Source organism: Vitis vinifera, chromosome 14 (assembly GCF_030704535.1).
Source record: "Vitis vinifera cultivar Pinot Noir 40024 chromosome 14, ASM3070453v1".
NCBI lineage: Eukaryota > Viridiplantae > Streptophyta > Magnoliopsida > Vitales > Vitaceae > Vitis > Vitis vinifera.
The window spans coordinates 3056631-3073942 of NC_081818.1; the positions used below are offsets into that span (position 1 = coordinate 3056631).

Consider the following 17312-nt stretch of genomic DNA (forward strand, 5'->3'; position numbering starts at 1 on the left):
TCTTAGTCAATACTAGTACGACTTGACCGAGTTACATCCGCCTTGGCCATGACCGATATCAATTGATATCTGAGTCTAATATTTGGTTATCTAATGAAATAAACTTGTTGAATCGCATAGAAACTTTGAGATAACCTAAAGATTATGTCCAAACTAAGCTTTTAGAGTGATGGGTAATGGAAAAAAATAGTAATATTGTAGCGAAAATGGTGGATGAGAGAAGAATATCGAAACCCATGAAAGTGAAGAAATATAAATAGTACAGAGTCTTCAAACACTTTGCATTTCATCCTTGTATTTGCATCTTCATCATCTTGTATCTTTGTAGGGTTGTGTTGTGAGCCTTCAAAAATGGGTGTTGTACAAATAAATAAAGAGCTCATGACCCGTACTGGATCGATACCTGAGTCCAATATTTGGTTGACGCATGAATAAACTTTTTAAATCACAAAGAAACTTTGAGATAAGCCTAATATTATATTCAAACTAAGCTCTTTGGGTGATGGAAAAAAAAGGTAATATTGAAGCGAAAATGGTGGATGAGAGAAGACACTACTACAAAAATAGTTTATGGTGTCACTATTTACGGTGTCACTTTTAAAATAATGACACCATAGGGTTTATAATTAATAAAGGTGACACATCATATAAAAAATCTTCAATTGAGGTAGTTAGATGATATTAATTTTATATTTATAGTGTCATTTTTTGGGAAGTGACATCATATAAAATAAATTTTTTTAAGTATTATAACTTAATGAGCCCACTTTTAGAATTAATAATGATGGGTACCATACAAAAATCCCATTGTTTCCATATCTCACCCACAATCCAAAAAATCTCAATATATAAATCCTATATATAAAATCATGATCTTCTTCAACCTTTTCTCTCACCCATCCATAGTCAACACGCTCAAAACCGACATTCTTCACTTTGTGGACTCCTAGGTAACCCAAAATATCTTGGATCTATCATTTTTTTTTCTTTTATTAATGTCATTATATTAATTGTTTCAACATCTTTGTATTATGGTTTTTGTGAATTGTGTTTTCTTGAGTTGTAGGGAAGAAAAATTTAGGTTTAATCTTCTAGCATGGAAGAAAAAACTATAGATTAATTGATTTTTTTAATCTAAACCAAACACATGATCAAGTCCTTAAAAAAAAAGTGAAAAACAGGAAAAAAAATGAATGATTTTTAATATGTATTTGTGTGAGAATGACAGGTACAAAATTTTTTTAAGATATACCATCACATAATCTTCATCCTTTCTAAAAAAAGAGAATGATTTTTCTGTTTGTATCTAAGTGGGAATGAGATATAGAATTTCGTTGAGAGTATCCAACCCCAAAAGGACCAATCCGGGAAGGCATGTGTGGTATTGACGGGAGATGATAAGATGGAAATCATAACCATAGCCATGTTCTCTCTGTGTCTTTCTATCCTCTTCAATTAATTCATGGGCATATATATTTTATTTAGTTTTTATATTTAGTTTATTTATAGTTTATTTAGTTTCTAAAATCCAATTAGTTAAATATTTTATTTGATTTTGTTTTTATATTTAAGTATTCGAGTTTTGGAAAGTTTTTATATTTTGTTAATAGAAATAGAAATTTTTATATTTTTTATCATTAGGAATTTCTATTTTGTTAAATTGTAAATATCTATCTCAATAAGAGATTATTAATATTCAAATGAAAGTGATGAAAGAGAGTAAATATTTTAATGCTCAATTATATTTTAATGTTTTTTTTTTTTACATAAAGGTTTATTTATGTTTTCAATTTTGAAGTTCCCTTTCCAAGTCCAGCAGCAAAAGTAGTGTCCAACCTTAAAATGGGCATGTGTGGTATTGACGGGAGATGATAAGATGGAAATCATAACCATAGCTATGTTCTCTCTGTGTCTTTCTATCATCTTCAATTAATTCATGGGCATAGATATTTTATTTACTTTTTATATTTAGTTTATTTATAGTTTATTTAGTTTCTAAAATCCAATTAGCTAGATATTTTATTTGATTTTGTTTTTATATTTAAGTAGTTGAGTTTTGGAAAGTTTTTATATTTTGTTAATAGAAATAGATATGAGGACTTAAAGGGTTTATATTTAGGCAGTGCTTGAGCCAAGGAAAATGATAGTCCACTATCTTGACCCTATGCATCACAAACCATGTGAGGACTTAAAGGATATCGTAAACATGTAAGTTCTTCCTATTATTTTTCATAGTATTATTTTTAAATAAAAAAAAATACATTCACCTCAAACACATTTTTTTATATTTATATATATTAAAACATATAACATTTACCTATTTTAAAAATGTACCCATTGAACTTATTTACATAGGGCTCTTCGAATATCTGCAAAGAAAACATCTAAGAGGGAGCCATCTTAGCAACTAGTGCAGGTGACATCCAAAAATTTTTCTTTACACATTAGCTTATGCATTTGCACCATTTATATATGTGAGTACTAATGTTATTTTATAATTGATCGATTAGTGTCCAAGACAAGAAGGAGGGTTCGAATGTGGCTACTTTGTTATGAGATTCATTAAAGAGATAATTTTTTATCCTACAATTATTGCTTCAAAGGTATTACTTATTTAATGAATTGTACATAGTTTTAGGCTTCCAAATGTTATGCATTTTAATGTTATTTTCTTATTTGATTTCAGTTTGGCAATAAAAAAACCATATTCTCAAGTAGAATTCGATGAAATTAGAGGAGAATGGGCTACTTTTGTGCTACAACTAATCATGAATCATGTTGATGCATCATGATCACCATTCATGGTGAGTCCCTTAGCTACTACATGAATTTTTCCATAGGTATTGTATAGTAATGCTTATTCTTTGAATAATGTTTCTATTTGAAAAAAAAAAAAAAATTCTTAGATTTGTTCATTTATGATAACATAGATCCATGTTTATTTTCTTCAATAAAAATCTCTAAAACTCATTAAATTTTGAAATGCAGGTATACACTCTTGGGAGGGTGAAATGGAGAATAAAAAGAAAGAAGAAGGCAACAAGATTTTGGGTTTTAAATGCAACTCTTATATCATACGTTGTAGGACATAAACGTTACTTTAATTGCAACTGAGAAATTTAGATTTTTAGATGGGACTTCTATGTCATTTTATGGTTAGCCGGTTTTATGCTTATGAAATGGAGGTATACATGAATCTTGGGATCTTTAACATTTCTAAATCATGTTTTGGTATGTATTCACTCTTCTTTATTAGTTTTGATGGGTTTGATATGTTGGACGTACTATCCTTTTGTGAACATTTGATATACAAATATTATTAGATGATCAATGTATTATGAGTTATTTCAGAAACATTACAGAAAAATGAGTTAAATATAATATGATTGTTATATTTATGGACAAAATATAAACAGGTTAATCTTATTAATTCATAAGCATTACAAAAATCAACAACTAAAACCAATCATATATTCCACAATAATTTACAATGATGTGATACCATAATTCAAAGGTGATGCATTTAATGTGACATCATAACTTAAAGATGATGTATTTAATGTGACACCCTATCATCACTAGAAATATATGGTGTCACTTCTGAATGGGTCACCATTTATCTACTTTGGTGTCACTTTCAAATACGTCACCAATTGGTACCCTCTATGGTGTCAGTGGAGAAGGTGACGCTATGTTGTAGCGACACCTTATGTTTATGGTGACTCGTTATAAATGTCACCATATACCTTTTTCCTTGTAGTGAGATTATCGAAACCCATGAAAGTGAAGAAGTATGGAGAGTTTCAAGTCTTCAAACCCTGTGCATCTTCATCCTTATATTTGCATCTCCATCCTCTTGTATCTTTGTGGGGTTATTTTTTCAACCTTCAAATATAGGTATTGTGCAAAGAAGTAGAGAGCTCAAACTGTTGTTTTAGAGGGGAAATGGGTATTGTGCAAAAAAAAGGAAATATGTGTTTGCGAGGTGAATGGTTTATGGGTATTTGATAGGATTACAAATAAGTAGTTAATGAATATGTGGTGAATAATTGTATTTAAATGGATAATGCAAATTTGATGTGCTTAGGATTATGGCAAATTAATAATGAATATTTAGGTTTACATAAATAAAATAGAAAATAAATATTAATATAAAAATTCAATTCAAATGAATAGATGTATAGAAAAAATATATTATATTCAAATATGCTCATTCAAATAAAAATTCTCCATTTTTATAATTGTTTTATTTAGAATACATTTGATAAGAAAAATGATGTTTATTTTTTTCAAAGATGATTCCTAGATGTATTTTTTTTAAGATTGAAAATATTTTTAAAAAATTCAAAATATTTAATTTTTAAAAAATTATAAACAACAAATTCACTTTTTATTATTTTCATCTTTAATGATGCATATTTAATATTAAGTGCTTAAATTAATTTTTTTATATTTTTATAAATCATTATGAAGGTATGTTTTTATCATAATTTGAATAATTTTATATATAATAAAAGTTTATTTTATTAATTTTTAACTTTATTTATTTGTATTTATTTTTGTAATCTTTTTAAATTGTTTTGAGTTTTTAAACTATAATTTTTTGCGTATCACCCGATATCGATCCAAGATGTCGAGACCGATGTGCCTCGGGACTTACCGAGTTGGTGACCGATACCATGACTTTGAACCATGGCCAACAACCTCATATAATCCTGTAATGGAAAGATGCCATTAATTTGCTTCTCTAAATTCTCCCATTATAACCCCCATCAACTGAGATCGAAAAAACTAATTAAGACGTCCGAGTAAAACCATATGAATGGTGGGAGAAGCATCAGTGTCATGAAATAGTGAGGAAAGAATGGAAATGAAAGCCCAGAAATCTCATGACATCCACTGTGAACAAACCTCTAAATCCAACTTCTTATAAAGGTCTATTGGGTCATGACATTAATTCTTTTCACGATGACTGCAACCACATTAATAATTTCAGCACTTACATACTCAACTCCACCAGACGGATTTGGAAATTCTACTACAAATGCTTCTTAGCACACCAGGTGGCCATATTTGGTCTTAAAATAATGCCAAGCCACGCTGGACTTCCTATCGTTTATAGGAAATTTATTAAAACAACTTCTCATCCTAGGAAATTTATCGTTTGACATTCAAGTCATTGTGCAATTTTGATGCTGAATATGTGAAAATGATTCGGTTCAAATTTCGGACATCATGGGTGTGTTTAGATGTCCAATGGTGTGGCCTGATGGGTGTGTTTAGATATTATGATGTTAACGTGTGTGGTTATTACTTTTATACTTATCTTTTGTTTAATTCTTAATGCTGTCATTTTCTCTGCAAAATTATTTCCCTTGTGCAGCGTAGTCAACAAATAAAGTGCAGGTTCTGCAATAAAGGACATGGGCTTTGCCAAATATATCAGAGAGCATGAGTACACTAACTCTGTTGAGTTAGATGCTTATTACATACAAGAAAGGTACATTTTAGGCTACCCTTTGATCAATGCATGATGCTTATTACCCAGAACCAGGAGCATACATTAATGATAATACCAACAGAAGTGCATGTTGGTCTGCCTTCCAAGTAGACAAAAATCAATATGAAGTGTTCCTATGACATGCCATTCTTAAGGGCAGAGGCGGATCTGAAAATGCTCCACTGGAGATTTGATCAAAAACAAATTTGTTAGCTGCCTCAGTGTAGTGAATTCCATCCCAATTCACTCGAAGTGAAGGGCGCTCACATGATCCCACAAAAATTTGGCTACCATTAACAGTGATGGTACTACCACAGCCAGCATCATTGCCGTAGTTGTACTCACCTCCATAGCCACAGCAAGCCACAAGTGGAAGCTCAAACCCTGCAGATTATGAGAAAAGCATAATTTCTTAACAACATGGTGCATAAATGAGGTAAAGTTAGATGACACGAGCAACTATTTTCCTATATATATATCATCATATGGCTTACCATATTTCTTGGGTTGGCTAAAGAGGGAATACTTGACAGAGTAGACATCGACATATGTAATTGCAGCTAAAGGAAAGTCCTTCCGGAGTTGGGAAACAGCCTCCTTCAACTTGTAGTTGAAGTACTGAGCCACTTCATTGTGAGGCTTTGAACAACCGGCACTGTCCCTTTGAGCTGCCTGAAAATTGGCCAAGATATAGGGGAGGCAGCCGATGGGTCCTGTGTTGTGAATCCAGAATGATCTTGCTCCCGACTTGTAAATACGCTGCATCATCATGTGATTCATTCATGTACATAGTCTCAGTACCATGCAATAAGTTGTAACAGAGAGAAAAAAGCTATGAAAAAACGAGACCCAGAAAGGAAATGCTTCAAAATATACATTAAATCGAAGTCCCTAATCTAAGGATTACCCTAACATTGGTGGAGAAACCATTGATTATATCAGGGACGGTTGCATTGACTTCCTGGATAGACATGTTAGCAAAGAACCCTTCACCAAGATCATTCTGACCGATGTCCAACGTGTATAGAGCTTTGGGAAAATACTCTTCCTTGGGCATTAAGTCCTTGTACACCCCACCTAAAAATCATTAAAAGCCACTTAGAAAAATATCATTTATATTGCTATGCACTACAAAACGTCTATTAATGTTAAATTATCACCTCGTTTCCTTATCTTTAGTGTTCTGGACTTGAATTGCACAAACTGATCGTATTGCAAGCCCAGGTAGAATGGACTGAACCCACCTGCAGGTATTATTCTAGTCGGTAATCGGATTGTAGCAGCAGCCGTGGCAAAGTTTGCACCATTTGTGTAATTGGACCCCAGAGAATTAAGATAAGCACTAAGAAATGGTAGACCAAAACTGTTGGCTGAAACCATGTAAATTTTGCCCAAATCAATAATGCTGCCAAGTTTTTGTTAGGCCTAGACTAAAACAGTACATTTGCTAGGCCTTTTTCTAATTTTGATGGAAAATGAAATTAAAAATGAATGTCTGAATTTGGCTTTTCTTGTCCCCTGTACCGATTTTATAAACACTGGCTCTTGGCCAAGGAGAGGTAGATATGCAGAAAATAGGTTTAAAGAGAAGGTAAATCGTACCAATGAAATCAATCATGAGGCGACCATCTGAGAATCTGCCTGCTGGCATGCGAAAAAAGGTCCTCCCATAAGGCCAGGGAGGTTGAGAGAAGGCAGCAGCATATCCGCCTGTGTCTGAATTGGAGTCTGCAAAGTTAAAGATTGCTGGAAATTTGCAATTTTCCAAAGCAACAACAGGGTTGATCACCGTGGCAGTAAAAGATAAAAGCACGCAAATACAGCAGAGAGAAGTGGCAAGTCTGATGGTGCTGGGAGACTCCATGGAGAGAGAGAGAGAGAGAGAGAGAGAGAGAGAGAGGAGGAGGAGGAGGAGGAGGAGGAGGAGGAGGTAGACTTTTGGATTACGTGATGAAGAAATTCAAAGTGTTTAATGGTTAAACCATATAATTCAAAGTCAGTGCGCTGCCCCATTACTGATTGTACTCGTATTGCACATTTGATTTTTAGTTAATTCTTTTGTGGTTGGAGATGTAACAGGTACTGACCTCAGGACCCACTTCCATGTGAACTACGTGTTTGTGTAAAACTGGTCCAACAACATACAGGCCGGAGCTGATTAAAATTGACAATGTTAGAAATAATCAGGATTAGATTATCTCATACAAGGTGTACTAGTTTATCACATATCTACAACGGTTTAAGATTTCAAAGTTCCCAGCTAATTTGTTTGAATAAGAATGGCCTGGCCTCCTTCCGCAACAAAATGAGTGGAAGAGGAGGGTTTCGTGTCTAAGGTAGCAAGACACTCGCAAGTAAAAGCATACTCAACGCCCACGTCCGCATGCCTAATCCAATGACCTAATAAACATATTTTAATGACACTACTTTTACAGATTTTTCAGTGCTTGGGTACCGATAATAAAAGAGCAGAAAACTCTACTATATATGTAAACGTATGGATCATGCAGATTGATATTAAATTGGACCTGCCTCCACCTGATTGTACATTTCTTTATAGTCTGGTTAAGATCTGTATACTGACTAATCCTACGTAAATCAACATGTATTGGTGTAACCGCTTGTCCTCGAAAGCCAAAAAAAGAAAGAAGAAAAAACTACCCATTGAAGACTTGGTGAGTTTATGCAAAGACTAACTCACCACTCTGGTCTATAAAAAAAAAAAAAAAAAAAAAACCCAAGACCCCAAATCAACCCAATCCATTGGACCTTGCAGTTCATGTCAAGGCTGGTCCGAACCGGGTGGTCAACTTAAGGCAAAGGGGATGAATTGGTCGGGTTTGATAAAACCCACCCAGTCTAGCGTTTGGATGCTACACATGTAACTGCGCTAGACGCACGTCTTTTTGGTTGAAGTTTGGCTCGGGTTTAGATGAGGGTCAGACTAAGCTTTGACCTAAAAATTTCAGACGAAGGAGTGTTCCTTTTTTTTAACTTAATTTTAAATAAAACTTAAAATTTAAATAGTGTTTAAAAGTATTAAATATCAAAATTTTTGTTTTTTTTAATATTTTATTTTTATTAAGTACTAAAAAGTAAAAAAAAAAAAAGTCATTGATGTTTGTTTTTTGCTTAATTTTAAATAGAAACTTAATGTTTAATAGTATTAAATATTAGATTGTTTGTTTTTGTAGTATTTTATTTCTATTAAGTATTAAAAAAATAAAGAAAAATCAATATATTATTTTTTCTATTTAAAAAAAATTAAATATTTTAGTTTTTTCTATTCAATAATAAGTTATGAAAAAGTAGAAAAACAAACAACCTAAATTTTGAAAACAATTTGACTTAAGCAAAAAGCAAATTAAAAAACAAACACCCTCTTACTTTTAGTATTTTAAAAAATCACATAAAGTGTATTCAATCAAACTTACAAGTAAACTGAAAGAGAGATGACGGCTATGATTGTTGTTTTCACTATCATAAAGAAAAAATTTAGGATCTTGATTAGGGATGACAATATACCAATTTTTTTTGCACTCGTCTTAACCTTAATGGGCTCGTTTTGAGATAATAATAAATGAGTTTAGATAAATTTGAGAAAATTTTTAAAATCTAGGATGGATTTGAGGTAGTTTTGGATATGATTTTGTCTCATCTTGAATCTGAGAACTTTTTTAAAACCTGAGATTGATTCGGGGTGATTTTGGGTATGAGTTTGTCTCATCCTACCTCACCCTAATTATGTATAATGTTAAATAAAAATTTATTTTAATTGATTTCGTTTTTCAATTTTCAATTTTTTTAACATATTTAAAATATTAATTTTCTTAAAATTTTAAAAATAAAAATTGAAAAGCAATTGAAAAAAGAAATAAATGGGATAGTATGAGGCAGGTATAAGAATTTCTTATACATGACTCATCCCATTTAATTTCCTTCTTTTTTTTTTTTGTAGGGATGATAACATATACGAATAAATATAATGGATTGAGATATGAGTAACCTATCTCAAGCATAGTGCGTTGCCATCCCTAATCTCAATCAATACAGATCTTGCAATGTCAGTTAAATATATAAATATATGAAATCTAAACATTGAATAAAGATACAAATATATAAAATCAAGGTACATAAAAGAGAATAAAAGAAAAATGAAATTAAAGTATAAAATAATCACATACAAGTTATAATTAATAAATTATTTTTATATACTTTTTCAAACTCGTTTAATTTATTCTCCTTTATTATATAAATATTAAATAATTTTAAAATACATTATTTTTAATTAATTATAATTACATTTTATTTTATTTTCTCATTTTTCATAATAAAACTAAATATAAGAAAAATATTTTTCATAATATTTTCTTTTCTTAGTGTTTTTTGAAACCAAACATAATGGAAGGGTATTCATGTTTCAATGTATGTCTTCTTGCTATTATGGATAAGGATTATAGGCAATGGCAAAGGAAATCAATCTTAACATCCACATCAAGTGGTAGATAAAGCAAATTACGTTAAGAGTGTGTTTGGCATTGATTTTAGGAAGTGTTTCTAACCTTTTTAATACTTGAAAATTTTTATTTTTTAAGTATTAAAAAAATTAAAAATACTTCCTAAAATCACTGTCAAACGCTCTCTTAATGTAATTTGCTCTAAGAATTACATTAAGGAGGTTGATTTCTTAAGGAGGTTGATTTCTTAGATTTAAAAGAGAAAAAGAAAATCAATTGTGTGCACTTTGATTTATATACATATTTAGATGACTAGTAACTTTCCATGGCTGAGCTTTTCGACCCAAACCTTAGCAACTCACCTCACCTATTACAACCAGTATTGAGTAGTTCAAGATTCAATCAATGGCAGGATTTATATTCAAATTATGCAACTTTATCATACATCTTGACATTGATCCCAATCAATTGGATGTCTATCGACCCTTATTTTTTGGTGTGTCTCCCCGACAATGAGACTCAATTTTATTGTGAAAATTTGATTTTTTGAATAGATTAGGGTTGCCACATATTTTAGTTTATTTTTTAAAAGAAAAAACAAAATAAGAAAGAAAACTTTGTATAACTCCTTATTTAGAAAAGACATTTTTGTAAAATCAAGTCTAGATTTAAGGTTTAAGTTGCTTATCGTGAATGTACCATAATAAGTCGTAATATCCCTCTAAGCATGTATACTAACAATCTTTACTAAACAAATAAAAGGAATTATGATAGTTAATTGATTAATCATGAATATAAAGATTAAAGACACAAATTAATATATAAGAAAATAATTATAAAATTAAATTTAAAAAATAAAAAAAATAAATGACATTAGAATTATACAAATTGATTTATTAAATTGATTAAAAAATATATTTTAAATATTACTTTTTTAATATTTTAATTTATTTATTTACAAAAATAAATGATTAGATTCAATTTTATTTGCATAGAATTTATTTAAAAAATTCTAATTTGACAATAAAAATGATTTTTACTTACTTTTACTAGAAAAATAATAAATTTTTTAACTTTATTTACAAAAGTATTTCAATTTGACAAAAAGAATATGATTTCTATAACTTCAATTTGCAAAAAAGATTCTCATTCTATTATTATGAAAAGATTATTTAAGACATTAATTTACAAAAATTACTTTTTATCCCATTTTAATTAAGGAAATAGAGTTTAATTTAAATTTTCACTTTTTAAGATAATATTATTAAAAATTAACTTTTGGGACAATTTAATCGAAAAAACAATTTTTATTAAATAAATAATTTTTCAGGCAATTGTTCTTAAAAACAATTTTTTGAATTTCATTGAAACAATTTTTTGGATTTTCCTAAATTAAATATTCAATTATATAGATATATACAAAAGAATTTGTACCCAATCAAACCCACAATAAGCTTCTCCCATTTATCATCTTTTCGACCCTTATTTTTTTTTCATGAAATTCAACCCTCCTCCCATGCGTTACAAATCTATGTTCGACCAACAAAATAAAATTAAAATAAAAAAAAGGGGGAAAGTAAAAAATAAAATAAATAATAACTAATAATAATAAAGAAAAATAAATAAATACAAAATATAAAATATGAAAATAATAATAAATAAAATAAACATGAGAATGGGTTTGGAGCAAATTTTGGGAAACTCCATAGCTATTAATTCTGTCATGGAAGAAAATGTCAAACAGCATTGAAGGGATTGAATGTAGTTAAGAGACTGGGGGGCCCAGACAGGTGATGGCTATACCTAATCTATGGTCCCAGTGATAAATGAGGGCTCACCACCTGCCCCTCACTAGGCCAAGTTGTCTGAACCATTTGAACAACTGAGCCCATCTATTTAAACTACTACCTAACAAGTGAGAAAAAAATCCTGGCCTAAAATCTAACATCTTCTTCCAAAAGTTGTACACACACACAGTGAGAGAGAGAGAGAGAGAGAATGGCATACAATCAGAACAATCCCGTTGCTGTGGCAGTATTTTTCTCTCTTAGTTTTCTTGCTCTACTATCAACTTCCACATTCCTCTGCAAAAACTCCACTGATTGTCAATCTCTGCTCAAATTCAAACAAGGCATAACAGGTGATCCAGATGGTCATCTCCAAGATTGGAATGAAACCATGTTCTTCTGCAACTGGACAGGGATTACATGCCACCAGCAGCTTAAGAACCGGGTCATAGCCATTGAGCTCATAAACATGCGCTTAGAGGGAGTTATCTCACCATACATATCCAATCTATCCCATCTCACCACCCTCTCTTTGCAAGCCAACAGCTTGTACGGAGGGATTCCAGCTACCATTGGAGAGCTTTCTGAGTTAACATTCATAAACATGAGTCGTAATAAGCTTGGGGGCAATATTCCAGCCTCAATAAAAGGCTGCTGGAGCCTGGAGACAATAGACTTGGACTATACCAATCTGACTGGAAGCATTCCTGCTGTACTGGGCCAAATGACAAACTTGACATACCTATGTCTCTCTCAGAACAGCCTCACTGGAGCTATACCATCGTTTCTTTCGAATCTAACCAAGCTGAAAGATTTAGAATTGCAGGTTAATTACTTCACAGGAAGGATTCCAGAGGAGCTAGGAGCATTAACAAAGCTGGAGATATTGTACCTCCACATGAACTTTTTGGAAGAAAGCATACCTGCATCCATCAGTAATTGCACTGCCCTGCGTCACATTACACTGTTTGAGAATCGGTTAACGGGAACAATCCCTTTAGAATTGGGGTCAAAGCTCCATAACTTGCAGAGATTGTACTTCCAACAAAACCAACTTTCTGGGAAAATTCCAGTGACCCTGTCCAATCTTTCTCAGCTGACACTGCTTGATCTTAGCCTCAACCAGTTAGAGGGGGAAGTCCCTCCTGAGTTGGGGAAGTTGAAGAAACTTGAGAGACTTTACCTTCATAGCAATAACCTGGTGAGCGGTTCCAACAACTCTTCCCTCAGTTTTCTAACTCCTCTCACTAATTGTTCACGTCTACAGAAACTGCACTTAGGGGCATGTCTGTTTGCAGGAAGTTTACCGGCTTCAATTGGCAGTCTTTCCAAAGACCTCTACTACTTGAATCTTCGAAACAACAAATTAACAGGAGACCTACCAGCTGAAATTGGAAATCTAAGCGGCCTTGTGACTCTAGACCTGTGGTATAATTTTTTGAATGGAGTTCCTGCAACAATTGGGAAGCTTAGGCAGTTGCAGAGATTACACTTGGGAAGAAACAAACTTCTTGGGCCAATTCCAGATGAACTTGGGCAGATGGCTAACCTTGGTTTACTGGAACTTAGTGATAATTTGATTAGTGGGACAATCCCATCTTCTCTTGGTAACCTGTCACAGTTGAGATATCTTTACTTGTCTCACAACCACCTCACAGGGAAAATTCCCATCCAACTCACCCAATGTTCTCTTCTAATGCTTCTTGACTTGTCTTTTAACAACTTACAAGGGTCTCTTCCCACAGAAATTGGTCATTTCTCAAACCTAGCTCTTTCACTCAACCTTTCGAACAACAATCTTCAAGGAGAACTACCTGCTAGTATTGGAAATCTGGCATCTGTGCTGGCAATTGACTTGTCAGCGAATAAATTCTTCGGAGTGATACCAAGTTCGATTGGAAGATGCATTTCAATGGAGTATCTGAACCTCTCTCACAACATGCTTGAAGCTACAATCCCAGAGTCCCTGAAGCAAATCATTGATCTAGGATATCTGGACTTGGCTTTCAATAATTTAACAGGAAATGTTCCAATCTGGATTGGTGACAGCCAGAAGATCAAGAATCTCAATTTATCGTATAACAGATTAACAGGAGAGGTTCCAAATAGTGGGAGGTATAAAAATCTAGGAAGCGGCTCATTCATGGGGAATATGGGGCTCTGTGGTGGCACCAAACTTATGGGTCTCCATCCATGTGAAATTCAGAAACAAAAGCACAAGAAAAGGAAATGGATTTATTACTTGTTTGCAATAATAACTTGTTCTCTGCTTCTCTTTGTGCTGATCGCCCTCACTGTTCGTCGTTTCTTCTTCAAAAATAGGAGTGCAGGTGCGGAGACTGCAATTCTAATGTGTTCCCCAACCCATCATGGAACCCAAACTTTAACTGAAAGGGAAATCGAAATTGCAACTGGCGGTTTTGATGAGGCTAATCTGTTAGGGAAAGGAAGTTTTGGTAGGGTGTATAAAGCTATCATCAATGATGGAAAAACTGTTGTGGCAGTTAAGGTTCTGCAAGAAGAGTGTGTTCAGGGTTACAGAAGTTTTAAAAGGGAGTGTCAAATACTGTCTGAAATTAGACATAGGAATCTGGTTAGAATGATAGGATCGACCTGGAATTCAGGATTCAAGGCTATTGTTCTCGAATATATAGGCAATGGGAACTTGGAACAGCATCTTTACCCTGGTGGGTCAGATGAAGGAGGTAGTGAATTAAAATTGAGGGAAAGAATGGGAATAGCAATAGATGTTGCAAATGGCTTGGAGTATCTTCATGAGGGTTGTCCTGTTCAAGTTGTACACTGTGACCTGAAACCACAAAATGTTCTTTTGGACAATGATATGGTGGCTCATGTAGCAGATTTTGGTATTGGAAAGCTCATTTCAGGTGACAAACCAAGAGGACATGTTACTACCACAACTGCTTTTCTACGAGGATCTGTCGGGTATATCCCCCCAGGTATGCATTTGATTACCTTATATAAATCTTCAATCCTATGCTTCATAATCCCTTTGAATGTTCTTGGAACAGTTAGTGACCTACCTTCAAATCTGAGAAGTAAATGATAAGTTATCAGACTAGATAATTACTTTTAATCATGAATGCCAATCTGTCATCTCACATGAACTTCAAACTAGTCTAGTTTCCATTCATTTGACTGCCTACCCAATGGTCATATATTCTAGAGAACTAACTGTGAATAATAGGATAGAAATACAGAAGAAAAAATAGGGTTTTGTGTGTTTCCTCATATACCATTATGATAAATTTGTTTAACATGGTATGTCTTGTTGCTTATTCTCCCGCTTTGCTTTAAGTACAGGATCCATTCCCTAATCTCTTTTCCAATGAGAAGCATTTAAAAAGAAGGATGCTTGCCCTCTTGTGATATTCAGATAGTTAATATGAACCAACTGCATCTATCCATGTCTCTTTCATTAAATGTCTCTTTCATTAAACTATCCTAATTTGAAGGGCTATAAATAAAAGTATAGTGATTCAGCTAATAGTTCCTATTGCTTGTACACAGAATATGGGCAGGGGATCGATGTCTCAACAAGAGGAGATGTATACAGTTTTGGAGTGATGATGTTAGAGATGATAACACGGAAGAGACCAACGAATGAAATGTTTTCAGATGGACTTGATCTAAGGAAATGGGTGTGTTCTGCTTTTCCAAATCAAGTTTTGGATATTGTAGACATCTCACTGAAGCACGAAGCATATTTGGAAGAGGGGAGTGGTGCTTTACATAAGCTTGAGCAATGCTGTATCCACATGCTTGATGCAGGGATGATGTGTACAGAAGAGAACCCCCAAAAGCGTCCCCTTATCTCTTCGGTTGCTCAAAGGCTAAAGAATGTCTGGAAAGAAATGGGATTTGGAACACTTTATATGGCAAAGGAAGAAAATGTGGACATGTCACTGAACTCAAAATAGTAAACCTCCATCACTCTCAGTCTATGTAAGAAGAAGAGCTCTCTATTTACAACTATAAATGATCGTGTTGCTTGTGTGTAGTAAGAAAGCAGAATAACAGATTGCTCCCATTTGTACAGAAAAAACCAGTGAGTCCTTTGCCAGTGTTTTTCCCTTTCATCATAAGCAGCTATAATTATACACTCAAAACCATAATTTCATTTGTGGAAGATGGTAAGCAAATTTATCGACAAATGCTTGTTAATGACAAAAAAATTTCAAAGTCTTTACATAGATGGTAATCATACCATTCCACCCTTGAGGGCCAGGATTGATGGCTTCTATCTGAAATCTCCTACTAAGCCAAATGAAACCAATAATTCACCCTAGATGGAAGGGTTTGTTTGGAAAACTTCAATAAGGAGAAAAATGTCTTCAGCATGATAACTCCCCAGTTTTCCAGATGATCTGCTTCACAATAAGTATGAATAAACTTTCAAGCATCTGCCTAAACCTCTTAAATCCCTAGTACAAAAGATAAAGTGATCTGCTTCCACCCTGAATACTGCAAAAATTTCTTGAATTAGAATTCAATATACCCTAATAGGAGGAACACACGGGGCATTATTTTCGAGTTACTAAGTTAGCATATCATTTCATCCATTATCTTAGCAGATACATCTATTCTGATCTTTCGGAGTTACCAATCGAACAACCATCAGAGCCAGTTTAAGATGACCGAAAAGGGGAAAGAACCCACATGATGGAGCCCCAAAAGGATGCAAACTGGATAGAATTGAGTCTTACAAACATCTAGGATCTAATTATCCCCACAGTAAATCCATCTTGTGTATGAGGAACATCCTCCCCTTACAGCGAGTTTTTCGGACAGATTTATGGTTGGGTAACTCCAATTTTTGCACTTATATCTTGCATTTCTAGTCCCCCAAGCCCTAAAAGTCCCTCCATTGGAAATCCGGGTTGCCCTCTTCATTTTCATCATGTGAAATTACAATATCTTCTGTAAACTGATGTGCTAAAACTAAGAAATCATTTTGCTCCTCCATATTTCACAAATGCTTAATTTTCTTCTACTTTCAATATTCTTTGAAAAATCATAATTTCCATTGATCCCTATGAAAATAGTTAGGTTGAAAACACATACGCAGAACAAAGAGTAGGAAATCAAAGAAAAAGAAGTCAGCATAGAGTTAAGATTTGGTAAGAAGACTGACCCATAAAGCAACTATCTCCTGCAATACTAGGGTTCCGGATGAAAAAGAAATCCTCCATTTAGCACATATAGAAATGAGCAACACAAGAACTAGACTGCACAAACATACATATAATCAAATTGTAAATCAGATAAAATGCAATTCAGGTAACACATGAATCCCTCTTTTACCTTGGGCTGCACAAGAATTCTTCAACTCCCATGCCAGCCATGGAAAGTGTTTTCCATGAGAATCCCTACACCCTGAAATGCATATGAGTAAAAAGCATTTTATCGGGTGACTTTTCTCGCGTTTGAAAATTTAAAATTGTTTTATTTGACATGAAACAAAAGCAAGAATATTATTAATAACATGATACACATTATAACCCAAAATAGAAAAAAATTTAAAAGCTTTTAGAAAAAGTGGTACCC

The 17312-nt window shown here is 33.2% G+C and overlaps 2 protein-coding genes and 2 long non-coding RNA genes across 5 annotated transcripts; 1 reads left to right on the forward strand and 3 right to left on the reverse strand.

The window, feature by feature from the left end:
• Positions 1 to 5407: 5407 nt before the first annotated feature.
• Positions 5408 to 7477, reverse strand: LOC100247676 (esterase). The gene is made up of 5 exons (XM_002284659.5): positions 7103 to 7477; positions 6661 to 6870; positions 6408 to 6577; positions 5995 to 6259; positions 5408 to 5884 (listed from the first exon to the last, which is right to left on the reverse strand). The coding sequence occupies exons 1-5, from the start codon at positions 7362 to 7364 to the stop codon at positions 5619 to 5621; spliced, it is 1173 nt and encodes a 390-aa protein (XP_002284695.1). The 5' UTR covers positions 7365 to 7477; the 3' UTR covers positions 5408 to 5618.
• Positions 7478 to 11637: 4160 nt separating this feature from the next.
• On the reverse strand, positions 11638 to 12776 carry LOC132255031 (uncharacterized). The gene is made up of 2 exons (XR_009467587.1): positions 12668 to 12776; positions 11638 to 12549 (listed from the first exon to the last, which is right to left on the reverse strand). It is a non-coding gene; the product is annotated as an uncharacterized LOC132255031 (long non-coding RNA).
• Positions 11956 to 15958, forward strand: LOC100240751 (putative receptor-like protein kinase At3g47110). Its single transcript, XM_002280748.4, has 2 exons — positions 11956 to 14704; positions 15276 to 15958. The coding sequence occupies exons 1-2, from the start codon at positions 11956 to 11958 to the stop codon at positions 15683 to 15685; spliced, it is 3159 nt and encodes a 1052-aa protein (XP_002280784.1). The 3' UTR covers positions 15686 to 15958.
• Positions 14698 to 17249, reverse strand: LOC104881403 (uncharacterized). Of its 2 annotated transcripts, XR_002031806.2 has the most exons (4): positions 17070 to 17249; positions 16900 to 16993; positions 15973 to 16229; positions 14698 to 14796 (listed from the first exon to the last, which is right to left on the reverse strand). It is a non-coding gene; the product is annotated as an uncharacterized LOC104881403 (long non-coding RNA). The 2 variants fall into 2 exon arrangements; XR_787445.3 differs by lacking the exon at positions 14698 to 14796 and having other exon boundaries at positions 15900 to 16229; positions 17070 to 17231.
• Positions 17250 to 17312: the final 63 nt, after the last annotated feature.

Excerpts from the sequence above, each read along its gene's own strand:
- LOC100240751 (XM_002280748.4), top strand. The coding sequence starts at position 11,956 with ATGGCATACAATCAGAACAATCCCGTTGCTGTGGCAGTATTTTTCTCT. Across the intron at positions 14,705-15,275 it reads TGTCGGGTATATCCCCCCAG|AATATGGGCAGGGGATCGAT; the intron begins GTATGCATTTGA and ends GCTTGTACACAG.
- LOC100247676 (XM_002284659.5), bottom strand. The coding sequence starts at position 7,364 with ATGGAGTCTCCCAGCACCATCAGACTTGCCACTTCTCTCTGCTGTATT. Across the intron at positions 6,871-7,102 it reads CCTCATGATTGATTTCATTG|CCAACAGTTTTGGTCTACCA; the intron begins GTACGATTTACC and ends ACATGGTTTCAG. Across the intron at positions 5,885-5,994 it reads TAGCCAACCCAAGAAATATG|GGTTTGAGCTTCCACTTGTG; the intron begins GTAAGCCATATG and ends CATAATCTGCAG.